The sequence below is a fragment of the Chaetura pelagica genome, unplaced genomic scaffold, assembly GCF_000747805.2.
Source record: "Chaetura pelagica isolate M959 unplaced genomic scaffold, ChaPel_1.0 scaffold438, whole genome shotgun sequence".
Classification (NCBI taxonomy): domain Eukaryota; kingdom Metazoa; phylum Chordata; class Aves; order Apodiformes; family Apodidae; genus Chaetura; species Chaetura pelagica.
In genome coordinates this window covers 186,255-211,284 of record NW_009954113.1, presented here as the reverse complement: position 1 = coordinate 211,284, position 25,030 = coordinate 186,255, and the positions used below count along the sequence as shown (strand labels likewise).

Here is a 25,030-nt window from a genome sequence, read left to right as displayed (position 1 = left end):
GGTCGCGGGCCGGGAGCTGCTCCGGCCCCCCGGGCACCTTCTGTGGTCTTGGCTTTTCTTTTCAGCATGTCTGAGTTCAGCCGTTTCCGTGCTTTCTGTCGGTTCTAAATCAGAAACTATCTGAAGTTCTCTTGGTGCCCTCAGACTGTGATTTGCAGTTGGTCAAGTTTATGAGTTTTGCCTTCCACACCCAGATGACCTGTTGCTGTGCCCTTTGCTCACTTCTACCGTCTCAATAGGAAAATGTGCTGGAATGCAGAAACTTCAGCATGTCGAAAATAACAAGTGACCAGTTTCAAGTTTTTAAAAGATAATCCGTATGCTCATTTTGAGAGGCTTTTGCCACATTTATCCAGGGAGGTTTATCCAGTTGTGTCCTGTCCTGCTCCAGAAATGCAGAAATAATTTCTGTGTTGCATGTTGTTGTGTGAAATGGCACTAATGGTGAGTGTCCCAAACTACATGAAGGAGGTTTTGGAACAAGGAACACATGAAAATTACTCATTTTGAAAGAATGAAAAAGAATTACTTGCTCTTTTATATGACCATTCTGAAGTTAAATTCCTTCTTTGGTGATGATGCAATGATGCAGGAAATACTGTGCTAGATTAGCAGGAACATGGACGTTATGCCCTTTAGGATAAAAAACGGGGCAAAGCCTCCTCACTGAAGAACCTGTGGTCTAAGGACCTGGCAGGGTTTGGGTTCTGGCAGTCAGGGCTCAGGTGAGCTCCCTGAGCAGGACCTGGCAGGCAGAGACGCTTACAGAAACGCTTCACTGTCAGCTCAGGTAACACCCAGTCCAGTTTTATCTTTTAGCCTGTCATTAATTATTGGAACTTCTCAATATCTTCCAGTCTGCCTTTTCCTGTAAAGCTCATCTTGGCAAAGTGTTCTGGACTCCCTCCTCAGCTTCCAAATTCCTGTGAAAACCCCTTTGTCAAACACCCACGCTTCTCACCCTACGCCTGCCTGGGACCTCTGGCAGTCATGCTGTGTGTCAGAGAGCAGAAATTATGGTTTATGTTCCTGTAGGCCTGCTGGTTTGTGTAGGCATTGGAGAAAAAAAATCAATCAAAAGCAGCAACAAAAAAAGATTGAAATTATTCCCTAACTTCTTTCTTTTCAAATTCTGATACAAAATCAGTTGATGCACTTTTGCTTTGCTAGATACTGCTTATCTCATTTTATTCTGCAGTTACTGCTAATTATTTAAACCAGAATGAATAATACAATATGTACTGTAATTATAAAAAGAGGCAGTTTTAAAATAGGAGGTGGTCCTTTACCTGTACAATTGCAGCAAAGGTAAATCCAGCAGTCTCACGTAGAAAGTACAGTCAAGGGGCTTGAGTTACTCTGTGAGCATAACAGTTTGCAAATGATGCCTGTAGATTAAATGTGACCCTAATTTATTTAGAAGCCCAAACCAAAATGTGTTATTGTTTTTCTTGAAAGCAAATGAAATATTTTAAATCTTTCCTTTTTTTTTAAGAGACAGAAGTGGTAAATGATAAAAGCACATAACTTGGGCCAATAATCACGTAGACCTGCTTCTGTCTTCAATAGAAATTTCCTTCATGGTTTTGGAGAAGTCACATACGTATTTTATACCTTTATGCCTTTCCTCAAATATATTGGAATTATTAGGTTTGCTGTGATTTTGTTGTTTGTGTATGTTACATGCTTTTTCAAGATTGGTATTTCATTATCTGATATCAAGAAAAAACTTAAGAGCTACCAGATAGGAAACCTATTGCCATTTTAAAAGTTTCTCCTTTGCATTGGACTAACAGTCCAATACTATTACTTTTAATTTTTAAAAAAGTTTGTGGTTTCATTAAGAGTTATGGGTTAACTCCATTTTCATCAGCATGTTTTTATCTTTTCCCCTATGGGAGAGATGTCTTTGCTCTGCCATCTGCTGATCGAGACAGGCGTGTGTGATGCAGGATTCTCTGCCAAAGTTTTCAAAGTTTCTTGGAACTCCTGTTATGCAACAGTATTACTTAACAGTGAACTGGAAAGTGAACACTTCCTCTTGAGAATTCCAGGAAAAGGAGGAAACAAGGAGGGTTTTTTATATATACTGGGGAAGTTTGGTCTTTTTGGGGTTTTGTTTTGGTTTGTTTTTCTGAGCAGCAACAAAGGCACTTGTGTTCTTTTCAAAAAAGTTGTTATTGTGCTCAGTCATGTTTTGTCTGTTACCAAAATGTGAAACGCTCAAGTCTTGAGTAATCGTTTTCATGAGCATTTATGAGAAATTCATCTCTCAAGTATGTCTTTTGTTACTAGATGGGCAGTAGCTGCCTCAAAGGCCACAAATGAGTTTCCATTCTAATCTATTTTCATGAACAACCTTCTTCTTCTTTAACCTCTAAGACTGAATTTTTCCATGCTTAATCTTTAGAAGCTTGTTTTTAAAGCATGATCAATCATGCATCTGAGAATGCAAGGAATATAGTATCGTTAAATGTGACCTTTCTGACAAGTGCAGAGACTTGAATTGTGAGATAATTGCCTTGGAGCTGAATCTGACATACTAAAGAAGAGATTGATCCTAAGTGAAGTGTTGGTACTTCTAAATACATTGAAAAAAAACTAAGATTCTACAACTACATGTTAGAATAGTTTCATTTATGTAGATATATTTATTAGTAAAGGGTGTGGTCATCTTGATAAAAAAATTATTTTCCTTCCCTTACTGAACTGAGAGAGTCTGGCTGTTGCTTACCTTCTGTTTATTCTAATTGAATATTTGACAAATACTCAGCAGCTGTGCTTGAGAATCTTCCCTGTTTTAGAGAGGAGTCATTTGAGCAGATATGGCTCTGGTAACCTGCCTTGGAGGCTGCACATCCTTGACATGTGTACAGTGCTCACATGCATATTTCCGAAAGATCATTACATTTTTCCTAAGATAATAATTTAGAAGGTGATCCTTTGCAAAAATCTGTTAGTCTAAAAGTTGTTCTGCTGCTGCAATTGGAGCAGAGCCACCAATAAACAGATTTCAGTGGTCTCCTCTACTTCAGAATCTAACAAAACTTCAGCAGAAAGCCCAAAACCATTTTCCTGCTAAAGGAGATCTACTGAGAAGTTCTCTCTCCTCATTACTCAGTCACACAGAGAGAAGCGGGAGGTTTTGAAATCAAAAGCATTGTGCCACTTGAGTGTTGCAGGTGCACAGGTAGTAAGAAAATATCAAGAGTATGACAGGAACGGACAAAACGGTTGTGCATTGACAGGCAATGTGCTGGTGCTCTTGGAACTGAACAAAGTTTAGTGGTTATTCCACATCAGGTAGCGTGACTTTACCTACAAATTGACCAAAATTTTAAGTGCATTGCATGCATTTCTAGTGATGTGAAAGCTGATTGCCTTATCTGATCCAGAACATGATCTCCCACTAAGTCACTGTTTCAGCAGCAGAAGAATTGTGGGGAAATAAGTTTTTTGAAAGTCTTAAATTAACTAGTTAATCTGTTTTCTGTTTACTTGCACAGCTTTGCTATGCTTGAAGAATTCTAATATATAAAAGCTGTATAATTTTCCTTCTCCAAAGTTGTGCTGGTTATATCGTAATTAGGTATGTGTTTTACAACTTCTAATTACTGTTTTAATAAATCTGTATTCTGTTGAAGCAGAGCTCAGAGGTCTTTGCTAAAATCTTTTTTGAGAGGATATTATCATCTAGGGTGCTGGTGATAGGACCTGGGTAAAATTGTTTTAGTCAATAGATCAAACACCTCGTTCTTCAATTCGATTATCTGAATGGCACTGTAGGGCTTGGATAATATGTTGATTGTCAGTGGTCTTGGTCTAGTGCCTACCCCTTTAATAGCTTGTGTACCAGCAGCTTTGCTTTCCTACTAGCTGAAAAGAGGAGATCCACTGTCAGTTTCAGGGTAATATCCTCTGCAACTAAAATCTTGCAGAAATGTCTTCTAGCTCATTTGTACTAACCTTACTCTCTTACAGTTGTGGTGTCCCATAAGCTAACTTTAGGGGGATCAGGCACTGCAGGGGATCTGAATCCTAGGTAGTAGGGAGAGCTGTGGCTTTGCCCTAAGTGAAGCACCCGTGTAAGCTTATAAAAATGTTTTCTGTTGGCAGAATTTTGGCACAGCGTGTCCTACTGAACCTGGCCACAGTCAGTGATGGCAAAGCTCCCAGGTGCTGCCCTGGGTACTGCCTGGGTCCTTTTCTTCTCGTTTACAACAAATGAAGGTATGTTTGTCAATGTTATCAATTACTGTACTGAAGTTTTCATCCACAGCATTTTGCCATGACTAGTAGACAACACTATTACCATGAGTTGACTAATACAAAATTACTAACTTCAAATGTAAAAAATATCTGTATACTAGAATAAATTATTGGATTTTTTTCTTTTTATTGAACTTTTCCAAATGGGCAAGAAAACAGGAGTTTGCAGCAAGAAGAAACTTGAGGCTTGAAAAATAATCTCTCTGCTTCCCCATTATGTGCTCTCTGCTGGACACCTTGCTGCAGACAAGGTGCTCAGCCACAGCCCAGGCACATCTGTACAAGTCCCCAGAGCACACAGCTCTGGGCTCTCCTTTCCTTCTTCCATCACTACTGCTGGAAAATGACTTGATGGGACGTGGAGAAGTGCTGAAGGCACATGCTGTGAGAGGTAGTGTGCTCTGACTTGTGCCTGTGCAGGGCAGAGGGCTGGCCTGGGTGTCCTTCACCATCCTGTCCTTTTGGTCTGGCAGGCATGTAGCTGCACTCAGTCTTAATGCTGCTTTTTAGCTAATGGTTATTTTCTGAAGTTCAACTGGCAGCAGCTGAATATGAAAATGTGGGGTTTTTTTCCTTGTATCTGTTATGATATTTGATTATAAAGACAAGTTAGATCTATAAAATCATGGTTTTTTGACAATGCATTTTTCTTCTGTGGAAAAAGAATCTTACACTTTGTTTTTTGTAGTTTTTAAGTAGTTCCACAGTGACATACAGGTTTTTTTTGTTTTTTCCTTTTAAAAAACTCCAAAATAGTTAAAAAGAAAAATAGCCTGTTTTTAAGAAAACAGTTTATTAGCTACTTTCTTATGTAGTTTGAAATAGTACAATTTGAATTAATGAGAAGGATCGAGGTTTGCAAGAGTGCATTGGCTGCATCATCTGATCTAGGTGATCCGACATAATTTGTAAATTATCTTTATTAATGTTTAATTTTACAGATATGTTTTTCCCCTAGTTAACTACATGTTTTGAGTTCCTCCAGCATAGTGTTCCAGTTGAGGATTAAAAAAGAAATCCAGTATTTCAGTTCATTTTTTTAACTACACAAACAGAAAACAAACTCTGTACTGCATGTGGTTTGAAAAGTAAATTCTCAAATATCTGAGGTTTTAAAAAAAATATGGTGAACCAGAGACAGAAAAGGGAGAAGATCACAGGAAAACAATACAGAAGGTAATTTAGACTTCTAGAAAGACATGAGTATACTGGAAGGCAAGATAAAGTAAAGCTGTTAATCATCATAGCTTTACACAGCAGGAAGAGCTTCATTTAATTCAAGCATTCTTGAAAGTGCGAAATCATAAACAAATGGAAAAATAATGGCATTCATCTTTAAAGGGCTTAAAATGTTAGTACCTCTTTTAAAAGTACTTGAAGTGAAAAAAAAAAAGAAACAACAAAAATAGAAATGGCAACCAAATACAGACCACAGCAACAGGATAAGTAAATAAAGTGGTTAAAAACCGGATAAAATAAATAATTGTTCTTTTAAAATAAACGGTGAAAGTTTAATCTCTAATTTGCTGCTCTTCTGATGATTCTTGGGTTTGTTTTACTTTAGTTGTTTGGGTTTTTTTGAAGATTCAGGGACTGTGCAGAGCAAAAGGGAACTAACTGTGGTGCTGGCATCCAGAAAGGATGCAAGAGCGATAGTTCTTATCTATAAGATTAATGTCTAGCCTTAGTAACAAAACAAAACATTTTCTAAATATTTGAACACTAATGAAACTGTGAACTGCAGTCAGTTCTAGGTTTATAAACAGTCACTATGTCAGACAATTTAGGTTGTGATTTTTATAGAATTTTTAAATAGTTCCTGGACATCCTCGTGTGTAAGTGAGCCTCACAGCAGTCATTGAGCTTACTTGAGAGATCCAGGACTGCTTGGGAGTCACCTTTTGTGGAAAGCCTTTTAGAAAAGCAAGTGAAAGTGATGTGTGGATTTTAATGACAGTGAAAGGCCATGAATTGACAGTACGGAAGAATTAAGTATTTCTTTGTATCAGGTTTTTATTGAAGTACCAGAAGGTCTGGTAGATTCCATTATATGTCATGTATCATGTCCACTAAAAGACCATCATGTTGGTTATATTTGCAGATTCTGTACTGTATCAGAGTATGCAGAAGTTATATCAGAATAAATAAAACAAGTGGACTACAGAAAAGCAGAATTGGGTGTTTGGGAGGAATAATCTGAAAGTTAGAAACCCACTGGAAGGAATAAGCCTGCAAAGCAGCATTGGCTGAAGACAAAGAATTGCAGGATATGAATTGTTGGCAAATTAGTCTTGAATTTGCAATGTAAATTACTAGAATGGAGAGCTGATAATGTACTGGGCCAGGTAAACAAAATTATTTAGGTACTATATTGAAATGAAGTAATGGCACGCATATAGTTGCTGCAGGAAACCTTCTAGCAGAATCCCATATGAATTTGTTGGAAAAATACCAATTTCAGTATACTGAAAGGCAAAATAATGTAAAGCTGTTAATCATCATAGCTTTATACAGCAGGAAGAGCTTCATTTAATTCAAGCATTCTTGAAAGTGAAAAAATTATAAACAAAAGGTATTCTAAATTTCTACAGGGAACTGAGGTGTAAAGCAGGAGAGAAGAATTCAGATCTGTACAACTCATGCAAGAAAAGGGAGATATTATTAATATTTACCAATAACAGAGAAGTTAGTAATCAAAAAAGGAAAATAATTGTCTGGGATGATAAGAGTATTAGCTATTTCTGATGGCTTCATTTAGAAATGATCCCATTCCAGTACCACACTGTTAGTCCTAGTGACAGCATGACCTTATTGTCACATAGCTCCTCCTTTTCTGTTCCTGGTTTCACTCATGTGGAGTGCATTGAAATAATGCAAAATAAGCCTGGAAGGGATACACAAGGTTGTGTATTCCATTTCCCTTTCCAGTTCTAACAAAGATATTTTGACTGATTTTTGATTATTATTTTTTTTCCTTAAATACTGCCAGTGGAAGAGACTGTAAATACAAAACATTGGGAGTGCAGAGACTTTGGGCTTTTCTGTACTCTCTCAATGCCTGAAACAAGGTGACTAAATCTCTCCAGGTTTCCAAACACCATCGTAACAATGAAAAGTAGAAGACAAAACAGGAAATACTGAGTGAAATTAAGAAAAGGTGTGTGCTGTAAGAAAGCCTGTGACAGGAGTATGTTCTATGCAGTGGGGAACTGCTTGGGGGAGCAGAGGGCATGCATTTGGGAAGCTGAGAACCACTGTAGATAAAGTACATGCCTGCCAGCAGTGATCTTGGTATGACTGCTATCTGTGCTTTGGAATCTTTTGTAGGTAACACATGGGATGATGATGTATTAAAATAAATGTTTATGTATTTTAGGTAGAGCTGTCAGAATCAGATTTTCTATGCTTGGAGGGCTGTGTTGGAGGACTTGTGCTCTTCTATTTCAGTATTACTACTGCAGACCTTCCAAGACCGTAGATGTTGACTCCAGCAAGGTGGAGATAATAGCAACATTTTGCCTTAATCTATAGTGGGTTGGTAGCTCTGTTTAGATGGATAAGTTAATGTTTCTGCTTAGTCAAACTTATTGTTTTGATTCTCTTGCTTTGCATTGTGTGCTGCTTCTCCCTAGTTATGGCTGCAGGACGTGTAGAGGAATTTGCTTGCTTCACTGACTATGACAAAGAGCTCACTTGTCACTGGAAGGTACCTGCACAAACAAATTGCTCCAAAGAATTCCTGCTCCACTACAGAAAAGAACTTCTTTCTCCACCGTAAGTTTAGTAAGATGTTCCATTGTCATTGCTGAAACTTGGTATATCCTATAGCCATCATCACCTTTGATTCCCTCCATGGGTGTCTGGGACAAAACATAATCCAGATTATTCTTCTTGCCAGGAGGAAAGTGGGTTGCTGCAATTAACAGCATGTTCTGTTCAGTGGTCTGCTCTTCTCTGCACTCATAGCACAGAGGAGTGATGAAGTCCTACTTGTAGGAGTGGTAGGGCTCTCATAAATTTACATGACCTTCATTTCATGCAAAATTTTACCTCGTTCAGGAGACATCTTACCTGATTTACTAGCCTGTAGTCTGTGTGAAAGGTACTGTCCCCTGGAGCCCAGGCAATTGTCTCTGCCTACAGTTTAGCTCTGTGCTCAAGCACAGACTTGTCCCTGTTCTGCAGCAGGGCCTGTCATCATCTCCTACAAAGGAAGATGCATCTGGACTCTCTTTTTTCCTGTCCATATGATTTCTCCGCACAGACATCCACGTAGCCTCACCTCATACACTGCAGTAAACCTGTTTCTATGCTAGCAAGCTGTCAGCCTGCTCCTTCAAAAGTTGAAGTGTGATGAAGGGTGTTAATTTTTCCTCTTGGGATCAATCCTTAGCTTTTCTGTCAAGTTTGGGGAGGGTGGGTTGTCTGGGAGTTTGGAGGAGCTCAGTTTTGGTTTGGATTTGTTTGGACTAAACATTTCTAGGAACTGAGCTTGCTTGCCTCAGATTTCATGAGCTCTACACAATGGAAGGCTTGATTGTTTCAGTAAATAGTGTGCCATACTCTAAACATCACATAATTTTTTTGCCTGTTTTTCAGAATGAATGTGTGTGTCCCTGAGAATGGAAAAGACAGTTTAAGGTGCACTTGCACAATACATCCAAATTATTTTGTGTCAGGCCTCGTGTATATTCTAGCTCTGCAGTTCAACGGGACTGATATATGGAATTACAGTGTTAGACCAGCCCTGGTAGGTAAGTAACTGTTCACTTTGGCACCAGGACATTTGGTTCCAGGCTTTGCAATCCTATCTAACTCCTCGTTAATGTCACTGGAACAGTTTTTCTTTATCATAGGTGAAAAGTGCCATGCTGACTTACGTGCAAAATCCATGTGGCTTAGAAACCTGATTCTGGAGTAGATTTTTAAGGAAAGAGTATAAGTAATGTTTTTTTCCTTTAGCTGCACCCTCTCTGCTGCCAACCAACAGCAGTTCATGGGCTTAGATGTGTCTTCACTGCATTTTACTTGTAGCTGTAGAGTTCAAGAATGAAGAGGAATGTGCTCCTTCCAGTTTCTGGAAGGACACTGGGCTATCCCTGCTGGAATTTCTTCCATTCCTGTCTCTGCCATACTCTGATTTTTCATGCTAGTTAAGTCATCCCCCTGATGAAAGATTCTTACAGTAATTGCTGCTGCATTATAACAGCCAGTGATAAAAAGTTAATGACTGCTCTTTCCACAGAAGCACATATACAGTTTATGTCTCCCCATAGGCACATAGTTTGTGTAGAACTGTGCTCGTTCATAACACTTGTCACCTCAAATGCTCAGAGAAATAATTCACATACCTTAGGTAGGCACTAATCTTCATCAATGAACTGCTTCTTTTCAGAGTACTTGATTGTTGCTGCTGCTTATCAGCAGAGTAAACAGGAGCCTTACCATCAGTCTAAGAGACATGTATCCAGGACAGCCTGGCTGTTAAGCTGTTGGGAGCAGTGGGCCTATCCCATGGCCCAGGGTGCAGGTTGTTCCCATTTTTCCAGGCTGAAAGGTGCATCCAGTGCACTAAAAGGTTGAACTTGCAGGTTGCTCAGCCAGCATGAAGATTGAGTTCTTGTTAATGAATACCTTGTAGTTGCTCTGTTTTTGCCTCTCTAGCCTTGTGGTACAGTGTAGTGAAAAGGGCTAAGTGCATTGCCTGCAGTGCAATTCTGGTGAATGTTTCTCTGCTTCCCACCATCAGTGCTTTTCCATTGCCACATTCCCCTTAATTGTATTTTTTAACATACAGTTAAGCCAAGGGCCCCCAAAAATCTTGCCATTGAGAAAGCTGAAAATGGTAATTTCAATCTGAGTTGGGAGGAGAGCTACACTTCCCCATCCATGCTCTCTGGACAGCCAGTCATCTATGAAGTGAAATACTGGAGGAAGCAGCACCCAGCAGAGGTAAGAGACAGCTGGTCTCTTAATTTTCTGTCTCTGTGGAGATTTCAGGCTTAAAAGGTCTTGAAAGTATTTAATGAATAATGGTGTATAGGCCAGCAAGGGCAAGTCCCACAATGTTGCTGATTACACGTTTGTCACAGGTCGCATAGTCCCAGGGAGGATTAGTTGGGCTTTAAAGGATTGAAACTTCTGACTGCCAGACCAGAAGAGTCTGCTGCTCACAGTAGACAGGGCAGACACTGAAAGTGAAGTGTTCCTGTTCCAGAACTTCATTTGTTCCTTGGATATCAGGAAGCTGAAGACTGTTCATGACTCTGTGGCGTGTTTGGCATTTCACACACTCTCCTGAACAATCCCAGACTTCAGGGCTGGGCTTCTCCTGGTGGGGAAGGAACATCCATGGTGGTATGTCAGAAAAATCACCTGCTCGTGGCAACAAAGTGCAGTATCACACACAGCAGATTAGGTATACAGTCATTCATTTGCTCATCTGCCAAAGGTCACTGAAACATGTAACACTATTGTTACTTAATTGCTGTCACTAACCCTTCACCTCCTAAAAAAAAAAAATCCAAGTGAACATTCTCACTTTCTTTTCAGGTTTCTGTAAAAGCAATCAATTACCAGGCAAAAAGCATTGAAATTATTGCAAGCTCCTTGAGGAGAGGCTATGATTACATTGCAAGCGTGAGGTGTAACTACACAAACTACCCAGCCTACTGGAGTGAATGGAGTGAAGAAGTTGAATTTCACAGTGGTAAGTGTTGTCACAAATAGCAGCTTGCTAAAAGGGTGGTATAGTTTTACAAACCATATCTTGCTTACCATGGTGCTCTCCTTCTAGAGGAGAATTCTGGAATCATCATCTCTGTACATTTGAAAGTATTGTGGATACATCTAGAAAGGCTTCCAAAGAGACTAAGGAAGACCAAGGAAGTGGGGTTGTTTAACCTTGTGAAAAAAAAGGCTGAAAGGGGATGTGTTTATTCTCTAAAAATATTTCATGAAGTCAAAACCAGGGAAGGAGAAGAGAGATTTAAACTAAAGCACAAAATTGACCAGAAGCAAGTAGGTATAAATGAACAAGAGATACTTAGCCTGCAAATCAAGCAACATTTTAGCTATAAAAATCTCTGAAGAGCATCAGAGAGGACGAGAGGCTTAGCTGCACTATGGTGGAGATGATAATGCCATTTAGTGGCTGTGTTGACAGGTTTGCCCCTGGGAGCTGACACATGGCCTCCCACATCACACTGGCTCTCCCAGCTCCTAATGCTCGCAGTAACTGCTGCATGTCTCCACTGACCTTTCAGCTGTGCCAGCCACCCTCACCACTGGTCACTGTGTGTTCTGGTTTCTGTCTGCTGGAGGCTTTATTTTACATCCTCCAAAGGAGCATTCTTTTAAGGTGCACAAGGAGAGCAGTGAATTTGGTATTGTCAGTATTTATATATATGTGCACATACCACATGTAAATGTGTATGTTTGTTTAACAGATTACCAGGTAACAGCTGAAGACATTCTGCAGCTGGCTGTTCCTGTATCCTGCATACTGATCATGGCAGTGTCTGTAATTTGTTACTTCTGTTTTGCCAAGTATGTATCATGCTGTTTACAGGTTTTACAGAGTGGTATTTTGCACAGATATCACTATTGCTGTCGATTAGATGAGTGTCTAGTAGTGGAGGAATCTAATGTTTTCATTTTTTTTCTCAGCACCTTCATCTTGCTGTCTGTGAGCAAACGTTTTACATACACAAATCTGTGGCATTTCCTCATTTTCTGAATACATAACTGAGTATTCTCTATTAATTTTGTAATGGGCTTGTTACACAGCATCCAAAACAGGCTGCAGTTGTGTCGTTTGTCAGTTTTGAGCCTCAGTCTGTTGGAGTTCCAGTGATTATGGTTAAATATCTGTTTTGTTTGGTTTTTTTAGTGGTAATGTGAAAGTGGGATCATATCTGATTTGCATATAATGTAAAACATGATTAGAAGAACATGTGACTGTGGTTGTGCACAGCAGCCACACGCCAAATGTACAAACATCTTTGCACTAGTTTAATGAAAAACAGCACTTGGTGATGTGCAGAGCAAGCACTTCCTGTTGCTGCAATTTAATACAGATGGCTGGGAGGGAGAGAACAGAAGAGGAGAGTGTACCCTGATTAAACCAAAATGCAGTTAAAGCAAACAACTTCAACTCTTCCCTTGCAGAGTGAAGAAAGAATGGTGGGATCAAATCCCAGATCCAGCAAAGAGCCATTTGGTCGTAAAAAATGTCAAGGTAATTTAAAAGGTTTCAAAAAAATACCTTTTCCTGGTCACCAGAAGTAGAACAAGTAGTAAATGTTCTTGTCTGGCTAGTGCAGGGGATATGTCCTAAGTCTTATTTGTATCTTTATTAGTTTTCAGTTTTGTGCTACATTGACGACATTAAGCTCCCTTTCCATGAGTTAAAGCGGAGTCATATGGAAAACCAAATGTAAGTAAGAGGAAGGAAAAAAACCCTATTCTTTACAGCATAAAATAGTTTCCTATTACATAAACATTAACTGTCCTTTCCTTCTGACTTCCAAAAACAGGAGTTGCAAGAACTGTCTGGATCAGAGTTTGTCAAGCCAAAACTTCAAGGGAAAAGGTAACGTCAGAAACGTTGAGAAATCTTGCAGTTGCCAGCGCGAGTCTGGAGAGCAGTTTCCAAAAGTCAGCAGTGCATTTTTAATCCCTGAGACAAATGTGGTTGAAGAGTCTCTAGAAATCTGTCCATGTTTAACAGACATTGAGGCTGAGACCCAGGAAGAGACTAGTGGCCAGATCACTGTCTTTGAACCTGGTGAGAGCAGTGCCAGTCCTTTCAGAGAGCACACTGAACACAACGATGCACTAGCTCGCATGTTTATTGAGCTCCTGGCAGATGAGCACAACATGCAAGACAATAAAGACTCAGACATCATCCCAGGTGAGAATAAAAACTTTGAGAAACTTGAGTCAGAAAATCCATCACAGCAAAACACAAAAGAAAGCACTGTCCAGAGTCAGTGGCCATGTGATGCTACTCTCACAGTCTCCCTTTTCACCAAAGCCTCTCAGGATCGGTACAATTGCAGTACAGCCAGCAAGAAGTCAGAACAATCAGAAGAATCCTTTGAATCTGGCTATCGGAGCTCCAGCATAAATTCTGCTTCTCTGGATGCAAGAGATCTTCAACACACAGTTCATCAAAGTCTTTTTTCATGCAGTTCTGAAAGTCAACATGACTCATGTGTCCTGATCCAGGAATGTCCAAATAAATTATCCTTTGGGACCAATAAGGACAGAATAAGCAACCTTGCACAGAGGAGTTTTGAAACCCTCATCTCTCCATCCATGGAGCCCTGTAGTTCTGCCTACAAGAGCTGTGACACCCTCATCTCTCCATCCATGGAACCATGTAGTTCTGCCTACAAGAGCTGTGACACCCTCATCTCTCCATCCATGGAACCATGTAGTTCTGCCTACAAGAGCTGTGACACCCTCATCTCTCCATCCATGGAACCATGTAGTTCTGCCTACAAGAGCTGTGACACCCTCATCTCTCCATCCATGGAACCATGTAGTTCTGCCTACAAGAGCTGTGACACCCTCATCTCTCCATCCATGGAACCATGTAGTTCTGCCTACAAGAGCTGTGACACCCTCATCTCTCCATCCATGGAACCATGTAGTTCTGCCTACAAGAGCTGTGACACCCTCATCTCTCCATCCATGGAACCATGTAGTTCTGCCTACAAGAGCTGTGACACCCTCATCTCTCCATCCATGGAACCATGTAGTTCTGCCTACAAGAGCTGTGACACCCTCATCTCTCCATCCATGGAACCATGTAGTTCTGCCTACAAGAGCTGTGACACCCTCATCTCTCCATCCATGGAACCATGTAGTTCTGCCTACAAGAGCTGTGACACCCTCATCTCTCCATCCATGGAACCATGTAGTTCTGCCTACAAGAGCTGTGACACCCTTATCTCTCCATCCGTGGAGCCCTGTGGTTCTGCCTACAAGAGCTTTGATACTCTTGTGTCTGCATTCAAGGAATCAAGTAGCTCTACGTATAAGAGCTTTGATACCCTTATCTCTCAGTCTGTGGCTAAGAGTAGCCTGACTCCATGTACTAAAAATGTGTGCTCCTCACCACCTTTGTCAGAGTTTTCAGAGACACCAGACCTTGGCTGCAGAGATGAAATTTATCGACGCCCAAGCAATCAGACACATGATACCAACTACGGGTCTTCCTACAATCAGCTTGACTTTCAAAAAACCTGTTCAAAATATACTGATTTTCCATCTTTCTCCAGGGATGTAAATGACAGTGCTTTAGCTTTCCTACCAGAGGAAGAAATACATAAGCAAGTAACATATCAAAATGTTCAAAAGAAAGCAAGTACCATTTATTTCCCCATTGGACTTCAAACAGCTGGTTATCAACCTTTTAATGATTCAGTTGAATATAATGGCACGTACTGTGACAAGGACAGCAAGGGTGTCTCTAGGCCACTATATGAACCTGTCATTCATCTTTTATACAACAGCCTGAGAGGAACACCTCCAGAGACCCTAATCTGTGAGCCTGACCAGAGGACAGATGAGCACGTAGGTTTGATTGTACAGGGTTTTGACTGCAGCACTGTCCCAGGTGCAGTCTGTAATGAGCATGTCACACAGAGCAGTGATGGCAATCTCTGGATCATCAACTCTAATGGGCTGTCTGGTGATAGCAAAGAGGAAAATACCAGCCGAGACAAACAGCTGCTGCATTTGTTAGAGCTGAACTGTCAAGGTTTTAATAGCGTAGAAAACACTGTAAAGGGAACAAAACCCACCAGGTTTAACTATACTGATAAAGAAATGCAAGAGAGCAGCAGCAACAGACTAAATACTGACTGTCACTGTCACACACACAACCACTTGAAGAAACTTGGAAATGCAGGGGCAAATGAAGAGGTGATAAGGCAGGTAGCAGGCAGGAAGTGTGACTCACCAGAAGAGTCACTGGACAGCACTGGGCTAAACTTGGAAAGAAAAACTGCAGAGCCCCTGGAGCTCCTGGTCTCAGACAAGTTGCCACCTCCACTTTTTGTGGATAACTCCTGTCCTTCTGAATCTTACACCATTCACAATGAGGGTTCCAGACTGGCACCTGCAGTTGAAAAAGGACCAGTAGAGCTATTGAGGGAAAACAACAGTAAGAATGAGAAAAAAATGAAACTTGTACAAGCCCTTGCACAGGAGGACAACTGCTACATGAAGGTAGCCTAGCCATGCTTGCCAAGACTGAACCAAGCCAGTGTTTGGAAATAAACTGTATGGGAAATGGAAATGTTTGCTTGTTCTTCCAGGCATGCCTCAAGTGAGGGCTGGATTCAGTGGGTTGTGATACTTGTGTCTGCTGCAGGGCTGGCAGTTGGTGTGTGTGGGGGCCCCTGGGCAGTAGTGAGGTTAGCTCCTAATGAGTGCAGCTATAGCTCTATCCAGGGGACAAAGCCAGAGCTAATGTTTCTCTGGCCATGATAGTTCTCCAAAAGTGAGCAGCAGTTGCATAAAGTTGGATTTCTTAGTAAACTCCTGTGGTTTTGGCCATGGCTCTGTGTGTTGCCTGGGAAGCACACAAAGGTGATGTGGAAGGTGCTGACACACCTGTAAGTGGACGTGGTGCAGGTCAAAGGGAAGGGACCATATGAGATAGTTTCCAGAAGTTACTTATTGGAGGGGTTCCTGTGTGGCCACCCACAGCACGAGGTATATGTTCTATACTTGCTCAAGACCTGAAATAAAGATTACTGTAATTGGGCTTAAGCAATGCTATTATTGATGATTAGTTTCTTATTCAGTAGAAGCAAGCAGAGTTATTTTGTACTCCTACAGCTGGAAATGGAATCAGACATTTCTAAGCAGTTTTCCCAGAAAGTTTATACAGTTTTTGCCAGACTCCCTAAAGTGATGGACCGTTTTTTTTCAGCTTCTTGTCCAGTCAGAATGGGAGTTATTCCTGCAGCTTTAAGGCAGCATATATTATTCTGTAATTGTTCCAAAAGTTTTACTCATGACTCTGAACTTTCCTACAGCATTATCATATATTTTGAATGGTAAATTCCACCCTAGTATGCTGGCAGTGGTACAAAATAGTTAAGAACTGTTAAGTAACTTTATGTGTATTAAAATGTGGGTATTATCGTTATTTGGAAAAACCTATGTGCCTTGCTGTTCATAAGGAAGGAAACCATAATGCTAAGCACAGAAACTGATTTAATGTGTTTTGCAAGTAAGGTTTTTGTACTGCAAATCTTTTTTCAAAGTTCAGGTTGGCCAAGCAGTCCATCAGTTTTGCAGCTGTAAAAAAGGGTATGTAAGCCCTGGAAGGAGACTCCCAGTGAAGTGTCTGTTTAGGTGTGATAGTTGATATTGGTATAGGCACTGGTTTATAGCTCACTTTCATTATGTTGGTGGTTAGTGAAAGATCTTGCTGCTTATATCTAAAGTGCTGATGAACATGTTATTTATTTGTTTTTACTGAAAATATTGGGTTGAATTTTATTTTCACTCAGGTGAGGTTTAACCCTCTCAGAAACGTGCTTTCTTTGGATGAGGGCAGTTGCTGCTGTAGTTAACATCAGCACAGACTCTGTGAGGCAGAGAGACAAAGAGGCTTTCCGGGACCCATCAACCAAACCCTCACTGAAATGGTGTAACAGGAAGATGCACAGAGGCCATGCTCTGCCTCTTGAGTAAGCTTGGCTCACTTCCCTAAATCCAAGCAAAGTCAAGTTTAAGCAAAAACCCAGAGCTAGTTATTGCAGCTACCCAGAATGGGTTGCTCACTGATGACTAAGTAGCACAGGGCTGTTCAGTGAGGCGCAGGGACACTAGTGGTGCTTTCTTCCCCGTCTGCTCCTGCAATCTCCCCTGTGCTCTTTGTGAAATCCTCCTGGAAGGCTTGCACTTGGCTGGAGCACCCAGGAGATTGCTGCTCAGGCCAGAAAGCTGTCTGCTGCAGCACTTCTCTGCTGAGCCCCAGCCTGACTGTGCCTTTCCTCAGCTTTTTTTTTCTTTTCCTCCTAGATAGCTGTGCCCTCTTTTCTGCTTAGTTCCATATGATCGCCTTTTGTGCCTGAGTATTCTTCCCCTTCTCCCCCTTCAGTATTTCTCTGGTGAAATCAAACTGTAGCTCTTGGAGAGGGGGAGCCCCATTCCTTTCATAACCCAGAGCTGTTGATAAGCACGGGGGCTGGCTGGGACTGGCCAGCTCACCCTGCGTGCTGCAGCCCGCATGGTGCGTGACTGCGGTGGGAATCTGGGTCATGTTCCATCCTCCACTGCCTCTGCTTTTGTCATCCAGAGCTATTGCCAGGCTGTAAAATGCAGGCAGGCATCAGGTGCCAGGTTTCTGGCCCAACATTATGTGGGAGTTCTGCCTGAGCTGGCGCCCCATCCTGCAGCAAGCTGCCGGGGCCCGAGCCGCACCCCCTGGGGACCAGCCTGTGCTGGCAAAGGCACCTTCCCCTCCCGAGAGAGGAACTTCATCTCTGAAGGCTGGGACCCTCCAAGCATGTCTTTTTTAGCTAGTGGAGTGCTCCTACTGTGACACAGAATTACGGCTCATATAAGTGTATTTTCAGTATTTCTCAGTTTGTTTTGTAAGACTGTAGTGCAAGTGGAAGCTTGGGCCAAGTTTTAGCCTAGTTATAATGCCGTTTATTATTATCTCACAGTCACTCCACCTCCAGATCTTTCTCTCCTGGCTGCCTACCACATATTAGCAGCCTGACTCACCATGAGTGAAATGGGTTCCTGAGAAAAGCAGGTGTATCCCCAGTTCAGGGGAAGCTAGTTCTGATAGACTGCTACTCTTTTGCAGGGAACGCCACAGCCTTGCCTCTTTTTCTTTTTCCTCTTTCTGGACAGTGTTAGCTCCTTGGAAGCATGCACCTGTATGGAACAGCTGATGGCAAATTCCTGTCAACCTCAATGTTTGTCATTGCCTGTGGAAAACTTAACAGTAAACACAAGATGAGGGTGCAGGAGTTTATGGATATGGGGTCCAGTTTTGGGGGGCAGGGACCAGTTAATTTAAGGTGAGGGTCAGCTCTTTACATACTTACCTCTGCATCTTGCATTGTTTGGGCAGGATGCATGGATTCCAAGTGCTTATCCATCATGAGCTACAAACTTTATCTAAGAAAACTTATTTTAGGTGTTGCATTCTAGCAGTGACATGATGAAAGGAACAAAGGGTGAGAAAACCAAATGAGGAAATTGTGATTTCCAAAATCCCACTCCTTAACGTCCATCTCTGACTCCAGAATTATGTGACAAAATTCCTTAGTGAACAGAGACTTGAGAAAACTTTGTTTTCTTCAAGTCATGTCTTTGCTGTGGAAAAATTCTTAGGGATTTATGCAGTTTGTATTCTAGCTCTGACAGAGATGCTTCCAAAGTGTGTAATTTTGTGTACAGTTGCTTTCACAAAGAATAGGTGTTTTTGACTCACTCTTAGTGGAACTGTGCAGTGCACACACACAGATCATTTTCCACTCTCTGCAGATTGCTGAGTATAAGGTCTGCCCAGGCTCCCATGTGGTGATGTATCATTACACATTACCCAGGATGTTGATTTTTTTTCCACACACTGCTGTGCCAAAGCAGCCACACTGCAGCTGTGGAACCAGCCCTGGGCCCCTCGAGCTGTGGTGACAGGGTCAGAAGCCAAGCAGCAGTTCAGCATGAACTTGCTGGCAATCAGAGCAAGGAGAACAGTAAAACTGGTGTGGTTTTCAGCTGCAGGAGTATCATCTCTCAGAGCAGATTGCTCGAAAGCGAAGGTAAAAGCCAAAGTTTAAGCCTGCTAGATTGCCATACCTTGGTGTGTTTTCCCAGCCATCAGCAACACCAGCAGTTTGCCAAGTCCTGAGTGTTCCCATTCCTTTGATGAGCTGAGAAAGCAACGTTGAGAGGAACTTTACATCTCCACTGTGTGCCGGCCAAAGGTTCTTTGCCTGTTTTTACTTTGAGCTGTCCTGCTCCTATCCTGTCCCTTCTGTGGCTTTCTTCAACATGGATATTTCCATAAAGCTGCTTTTGACCCCTCTAGCAAGACTGCAAGATGGAAGAGGAGAAAAACTGGCTGCAGCCCTGGCTGAACAGAGAGGAGCTCACTGCTGTGGCACATCTAGCTGCACAGGGGGAGGAGCAGCTGTTCTCTTTTTCGCTCTTAACTGGAATACCTTTTATAAAACTGAACATCTGTGCAGGAGACCTAAAATTCTGTATTATGAATGCAGAGAGGCAACTGTTACAGCACACTACCAGCCTGCACCCCTCAGCCTGCCTTGGGTAGAGGGATGACTGCACTAGCCCTGCCTCAGTCTATGGAGTGTGGTAGGTGTCCTAAGGAGCCCTGGGGTTCAGTGGCTGATCAGCTGCTTCTGTGGTCCTGTCTGTGCTCCATGCAAGCAGGGTGTTCACAGCAGTGTGGTGTTTGTCCTCTGTTTGAAGGTTACTGATTCTGTCACTAACATATCACTGGGACTTTCCTACTTGGTGCTGTTGGGGGAATTTGCCATAAGCTGAGGAGTTTGAGGTTGGCTGCTTCTCCCCAGCTCAGCCACTGCTGGTTTCATTTGCAGTGAGCCACCCACACAGCAGCAAGAATGGTAATGGGGTGAGAAAGCACTGGACTGCTTTCTGGGGGTAGAATTTCCACACTTGACTGAGGGTTGTGACCAGCCCCTGGTTCTTGTCTTGATGCTCAAGAGAGTTGCTGTGAGAACCAGGTCTGCTCTGGCCATGGCTGGCCCTGAAGTTCATGTACTGGGCCCTTGGTGAGCAGGCAGCAGAGGGCTCAAGGAGCTGGCTCTGGTGGGCTTGTGCTGGGTGATTCACTGGCCACCGTGTGCGTCTGAGGCTCTGAGCTCACAGGGTGGGTGGCTGCTGCGTGCTCCCCACTGCCTGGCTGCAAGGCTCCAGGAGCAGAGTTTGCTTCTTCACAACATCAGGGGGGCAACAGAGCCATCCAGTGCCACAAGGGCGGAATTGGGACCGTTGGTTCAGCATGTGCTACCTATTCCATGGCCTCATTCTGAGCTGTGCTGGACCCTGGCAATGGACATTGTCATCAAGCAGCATCAGGGATTCTCCCCCCGTTCTGATCAGGCCACCCTTGCTGTTCTTATGACTTGTCTTAAAAACCACTAGCTGTGCTCCCCAGTGTGAAGAACCAATGCATTCCATCTTGCCTCTATTTTACATGTTATCTGCCATTTTTTTAGCTTCTTGCTGCTCCTAGCACATCCCACTTCAACTTCTGGATGGGCCAGGTGGCAAGGTAAGGAGTGTGTAAACTAGGCTGTGTAGAGCTGGTCACAGAACAGCAACCAGGGGATCCAGGCAGCTTCCTTGTTCAAGCAAGAACCTCACACCACAACCAACACCACTGTGGAATCCCCTGGCCCCTACATTTTGTAGGAACAACCTCCAGCCTCTTCTTTCTGAACACTATCTTTGCCAATGCTGATTTGGATGCAGATACACTGATGTGACACAATTTCATTGTCTTAGCAACGCCAGCAGCAGAATTCTGGTCTTGGTGTAACCCTGTGAGGAGAGATCTGGGACAAGCTGGTGGATGTTGGCTCTAAATGGGTCATTCTTCCACCAACCTGTGTGAATTTTGCCAGCACTGCTGCCTCAGGTGAGCCCTGTGGGAGTGTGTGGTGGACACACTGACCTCGTGTGCTTTGGAAGCACAATGACAGAAGGTGTGACCTGGGATCAGTCTGAAGGTGGCTGTGATAGCTCAGGGTGGAGAGGATGGGACACATCAGCTGAACAGAGAAGAGGCTGATGCTTAGGTTGTGAAGCTGCAGGAACCCAGCTGTGGGGCACGGCTCTGACAAACATGGAAGGAGAGTCCTGCCTGTGGGCTATGCAAGGGGCTCTAGGCTCTCAGAGGAGGGTGGTATGGAGGCTGTCTTGGGGAGAGCATGCTTTCCTGTGGGCTGAATGTATAGAATGTAGTGAGCACTTGGGGAGGTCCTGTGGGCATATTTTGCATGGTGCAAATGAAAGTGGTGGGTTTGAGCCTGAGCAGAGCTGTAGGTTTCTGTTCCAGCTGTGCAGGGTGAGTTCACAGGCACAGTCATTCCTGTTTCTGTTTACCAGCCCGTGTCTGGTAATTTCCTTAGAGAAGATACAAGCTTCTGTGCAATCCCCTCTGTGTGAGCAAGACATGCATAGATGCAGCTCTGTGAAGGTAAGTCCTTTTCCTCTGGCAGGAGCCAAAAGTGGTGTCCTCCTACTAAAGCTTTCGGGCAGAATGGGTTCAGACTTCATATGTACTGGGTGAAACAAGAGGCCGAGCCCAATGTTGCTGGCTACAAAAAGACAACTGGCAAAGGCAAGGCAGGCAGGGGGGCAGGGTGCTGGGGTCTCTGCTGGTGGCACTCTGCATCCCCCAGATGGAAAGCAATGTGCTCCTTCCTCTGTACAGCATCCTGTTGTCAGCTCACAGCTTTGTTGTTTGTCACCCTGCTGCTTTGCTGACTAACACCTCCGCTTTCTGCCTGGCTCATTCATATTTTACCCCATTTCCTGAGCTTTGAGGTGGTTTCTTCTATTGCTTTCTCTTCCACTAGAATACTGTTACTCATGTCTCAGCTGTTCTGCCATTTTTTACTCATTACTTATTGTAATGTATTATTATCTTCCTCCTAAATGTCATCAGCCAGCAAAGGTGCCTTTGACCTTAGAGTTATACCAGGTCTGTATCTTTGATAATGCTGAGGATATTTTTTAATTCCATTGTGACTGTAAGAAAATACAGAGGTAGTACTGTTTGTGTGGGGTTTTTTTCCTCCATAATGAACTTGGTAACTGCAAGTGTCACTCATTCTCTCCTCTAGAGAAAGGAATTGTCAGCTGTGATTATTGTTTCCTGTGTGTATTTATTTTTGCTGATCGATACACACAGGTGTTGCCCTTCTTCCAGCTGTGGCAAAATGTTTGTGGGTCATCAATAACTTTAGCAGAATCTACCAAGCCTCCCCTGTGCTCCAGGTGGCAACAGGTATCAGGATTTCCTAGAGATCCTGCATGTGTCCTATCCAGCACTTCCCAGGCTGGATATGGGTGATACAGTCCATCCCAGTCACTGAGGGAGATCTGACAGATGAAGCTGTGCTGGGCTCCCCAGGACTGAAGAGCTGGTTATATGTTCAGCAGTTGCTCTGCATGGACAAGTTAATTGTTCTTGAGATTTCACATGCATGCACACACCTGTAGGCACAGTGCTAGATGACAGAAGATAATCAGCCATGAAGTTTCGACTCATCCATGCATGATGAGCTATTCCAGCCTTCTGGCAAGTCCTTAATGCTTCTCTTGGCTTTATGCTTCACCAGCAGTGCACATCACAGAAGGGAAACTGTACATCTGAATTCTGGCAGTCAGTGGAAGTTAAGCTTTCTTAAATTAAAATTAACAATCTTAGCAAAAGAAGTTCCAACTGTCACTGTCTCCCTCTCCTCAGGCTCATTACCTACCTTCAGTCCTACCTCTCCTTCCTTGTCTCTATGCAGTAAATGCCTCCATGGCCTTGACTCACCCTGGGAACAACAGATGTGTTGGACCATTCAGGCCAGGGCAGGTGGCTCTTGGCCATGCTTGCCAGGTTGCTGCTGGCCTTGGCTGGCCTGTGTGCTGGCTGTGTGCTGTTACAGCAGGCATGAGAAAGATTCCTTTGCTTAGCCTTATCGTGTTTGGAGCAGAATCTCTGTAAGAGAGACCAGCTCTTCCCCTGCATGCTTTGTGGATCACAGCTGTGGTGTCAGGCCCAAGCTTCTAGAAAAGACTTGTCTCAGGTGATGCTGCCAAAGGGTTGTGGAGGTGGTCACTGCTGGGTGCAGTGTGGGACAGCACAGGTCAATGAGGCTGAGCAGCTAACTAGGCATTTCCCAGGCAGGCAGTGGTATCTTTCTCTTGTGAGGATGACAGTAGTGCAGCTTTTGCCCCACTGTTACACAGGACTCCTCCAAGCTGTGCTAGAACCATTATTTGTGCAGAGGAAGGAGGAAAGGGGCAGCAGATGTGATTAGTCCAAAAAGTGATCATCTGGCAGGCACAATCCACAATTCTTTTAACATGCAATAATATACATTTGATATAGCAGAGCTATTTTTTAAAACAAGAATACTGGTGGTACTCTTAAGACCAGCTGCTTTATACATTTAAGCATATTGCACCTAAATGCCTGTTTTTCTCAACTCATTAAAAATGAAAAATCACTGTTGCACTAACATTTTCTGTATAACTGCTTAGGCTGTAATTATCCTTTATTGTTACCTTTTGTTGTATATTAACTGAATCCTTTGTTAGCTTTTCTAATAGGTTTGTTGTTTTTTTTTTAGACCTGCTAGCCTGCTTTATGGCCCAGAATACCCTACTTGCTTTAATACAACCTCTACCACATTGTTAACTCTTACAATCTCCTGGAAACATCCTCTGACATAGTGACACTCACCTTGTTCCTGCCTATATATCAGCACAGAAATAAGAGCTGCTCTCTTTTGCACTGTTATTAGCAGTTCCCCGTGGCTGTGTTACTGCTCCTGACTGGGATCAGCAGCCTTTTCAGTCTGGATGTCTCTTTTTTAAATAGATGTTATATATGCTGGAAGCAGTAAGCTCCTGATTGCTTTTCAAATATCTTATTAGTACATGAGACAGCAGCTACTGCTGAATAGGGAGCTGGGACCTTCTGTCTTAAACATCTGGCAACTTATGCCTCCTATGGCCTGTGATTGCTGCATCCCTGCCCACATGAAGGATGGGATTTATTTTGTTCTTTAACTACTACAAAATGTTTTCTACCAGATTGACCAGCCATGACTCTCCCATGTCTGAAATTTCCCTTATAGCTGTCCAGGAAGCCCTGAGGTCTGGGTGGCCCCTCCTGGCTGTGGACCTGCTGCCCTGGGCTGCCCGGCTGGGTTATGCTGTGCTGCACCAAGTCTGTGCTGCTGCCCTGGTCCCAGGGCAGGTGGGAGCAGAGCATGGGGGCACTCAACTGTCTCCAATGTGGTACACACTGCACTGTATAGTTGGGCTTAACCATTTAAAGCCTTGACCCTGTTTCCTCCCCACTCCACCAGCCCCACTATGGCCTTTAGATCAGAGGCTTGTGAGTTTTTATCTGCTCTCCCACCTCTTTCTCACGTAAGAGAGCAGAGCAATACAAATTCATTGCCTGCTCTGCTCACCACATCCTTCTGGTCTGCACAGTAATACTGGTACAGCTGACGTCAGCACCATGTATCACTGGATTCCAACACAGCACAGCCCTTGCTGGCACACAGGTAGGCTCTGCTCTTGCTCAGCACTGAGGAGACAGACCTGCTCCCCAGCTCTCACTCATCCAGGGTCTGCAGTTGCAGTAATGATTTAGCCAGGCCAGCTGTGGAAGTGTGTGAGGGCTGACATGGACAGCTGAAAGGATGTGGCAAGGTAACGTCCACGTTTCCACCAATTTTCCCTGCTGCCAGTTTGTTACTGCTTCGCATCTGTGACTTCACTGTAAATCTTTCCTGTAGCTGAAGTGTCCCTTGTGCCCCTTCTGTCATTGTTGTTGGCCTCTACTGGACAGCTAGAGAATCCTTCTGTCTCCCTGTTACTTTTTGTGATGGCAGTGCACATTCATAATTTTTTTTTTTTTTTTTTTTTTTTGACAAGAAAGCTTGGGTTTCTACATAACTGAGGGAAAATGGGGTTGTTTGTTTTT

The 25,030-nt window shown here is 43.0% G+C and overlaps 1 protein-coding gene across 1 annotated transcript; it reads left to right on the top strand.

Moving 5' to 3' along the window:
- The first annotated feature begins 4,160 nt into the window (after positions 1 to 4,160).
- IL4R (interleukin 4 receptor) lies at positions 4,161 to 15,519 on the top strand. Its single transcript, XM_010002581.1, has 9 exons — positions 4,161 to 4,230; positions 7,902 to 8,043; positions 8,869 to 9,023; positions 10,067 to 10,221; positions 10,822 to 10,978; positions 11,718 to 11,817; positions 12,807 to 13,825; positions 14,312 to 14,422; positions 14,561 to 15,519. Exons 1-9 carry the CDS (start codon positions 4,161 to 4,163, stop codon positions 15,517 to 15,519), a joined length of 2,868 nt encoding a protein of 955 aa, XP_010000883.1.
- Positions 15,520 to 25,030: the final 9,511 nt, after the last annotated feature.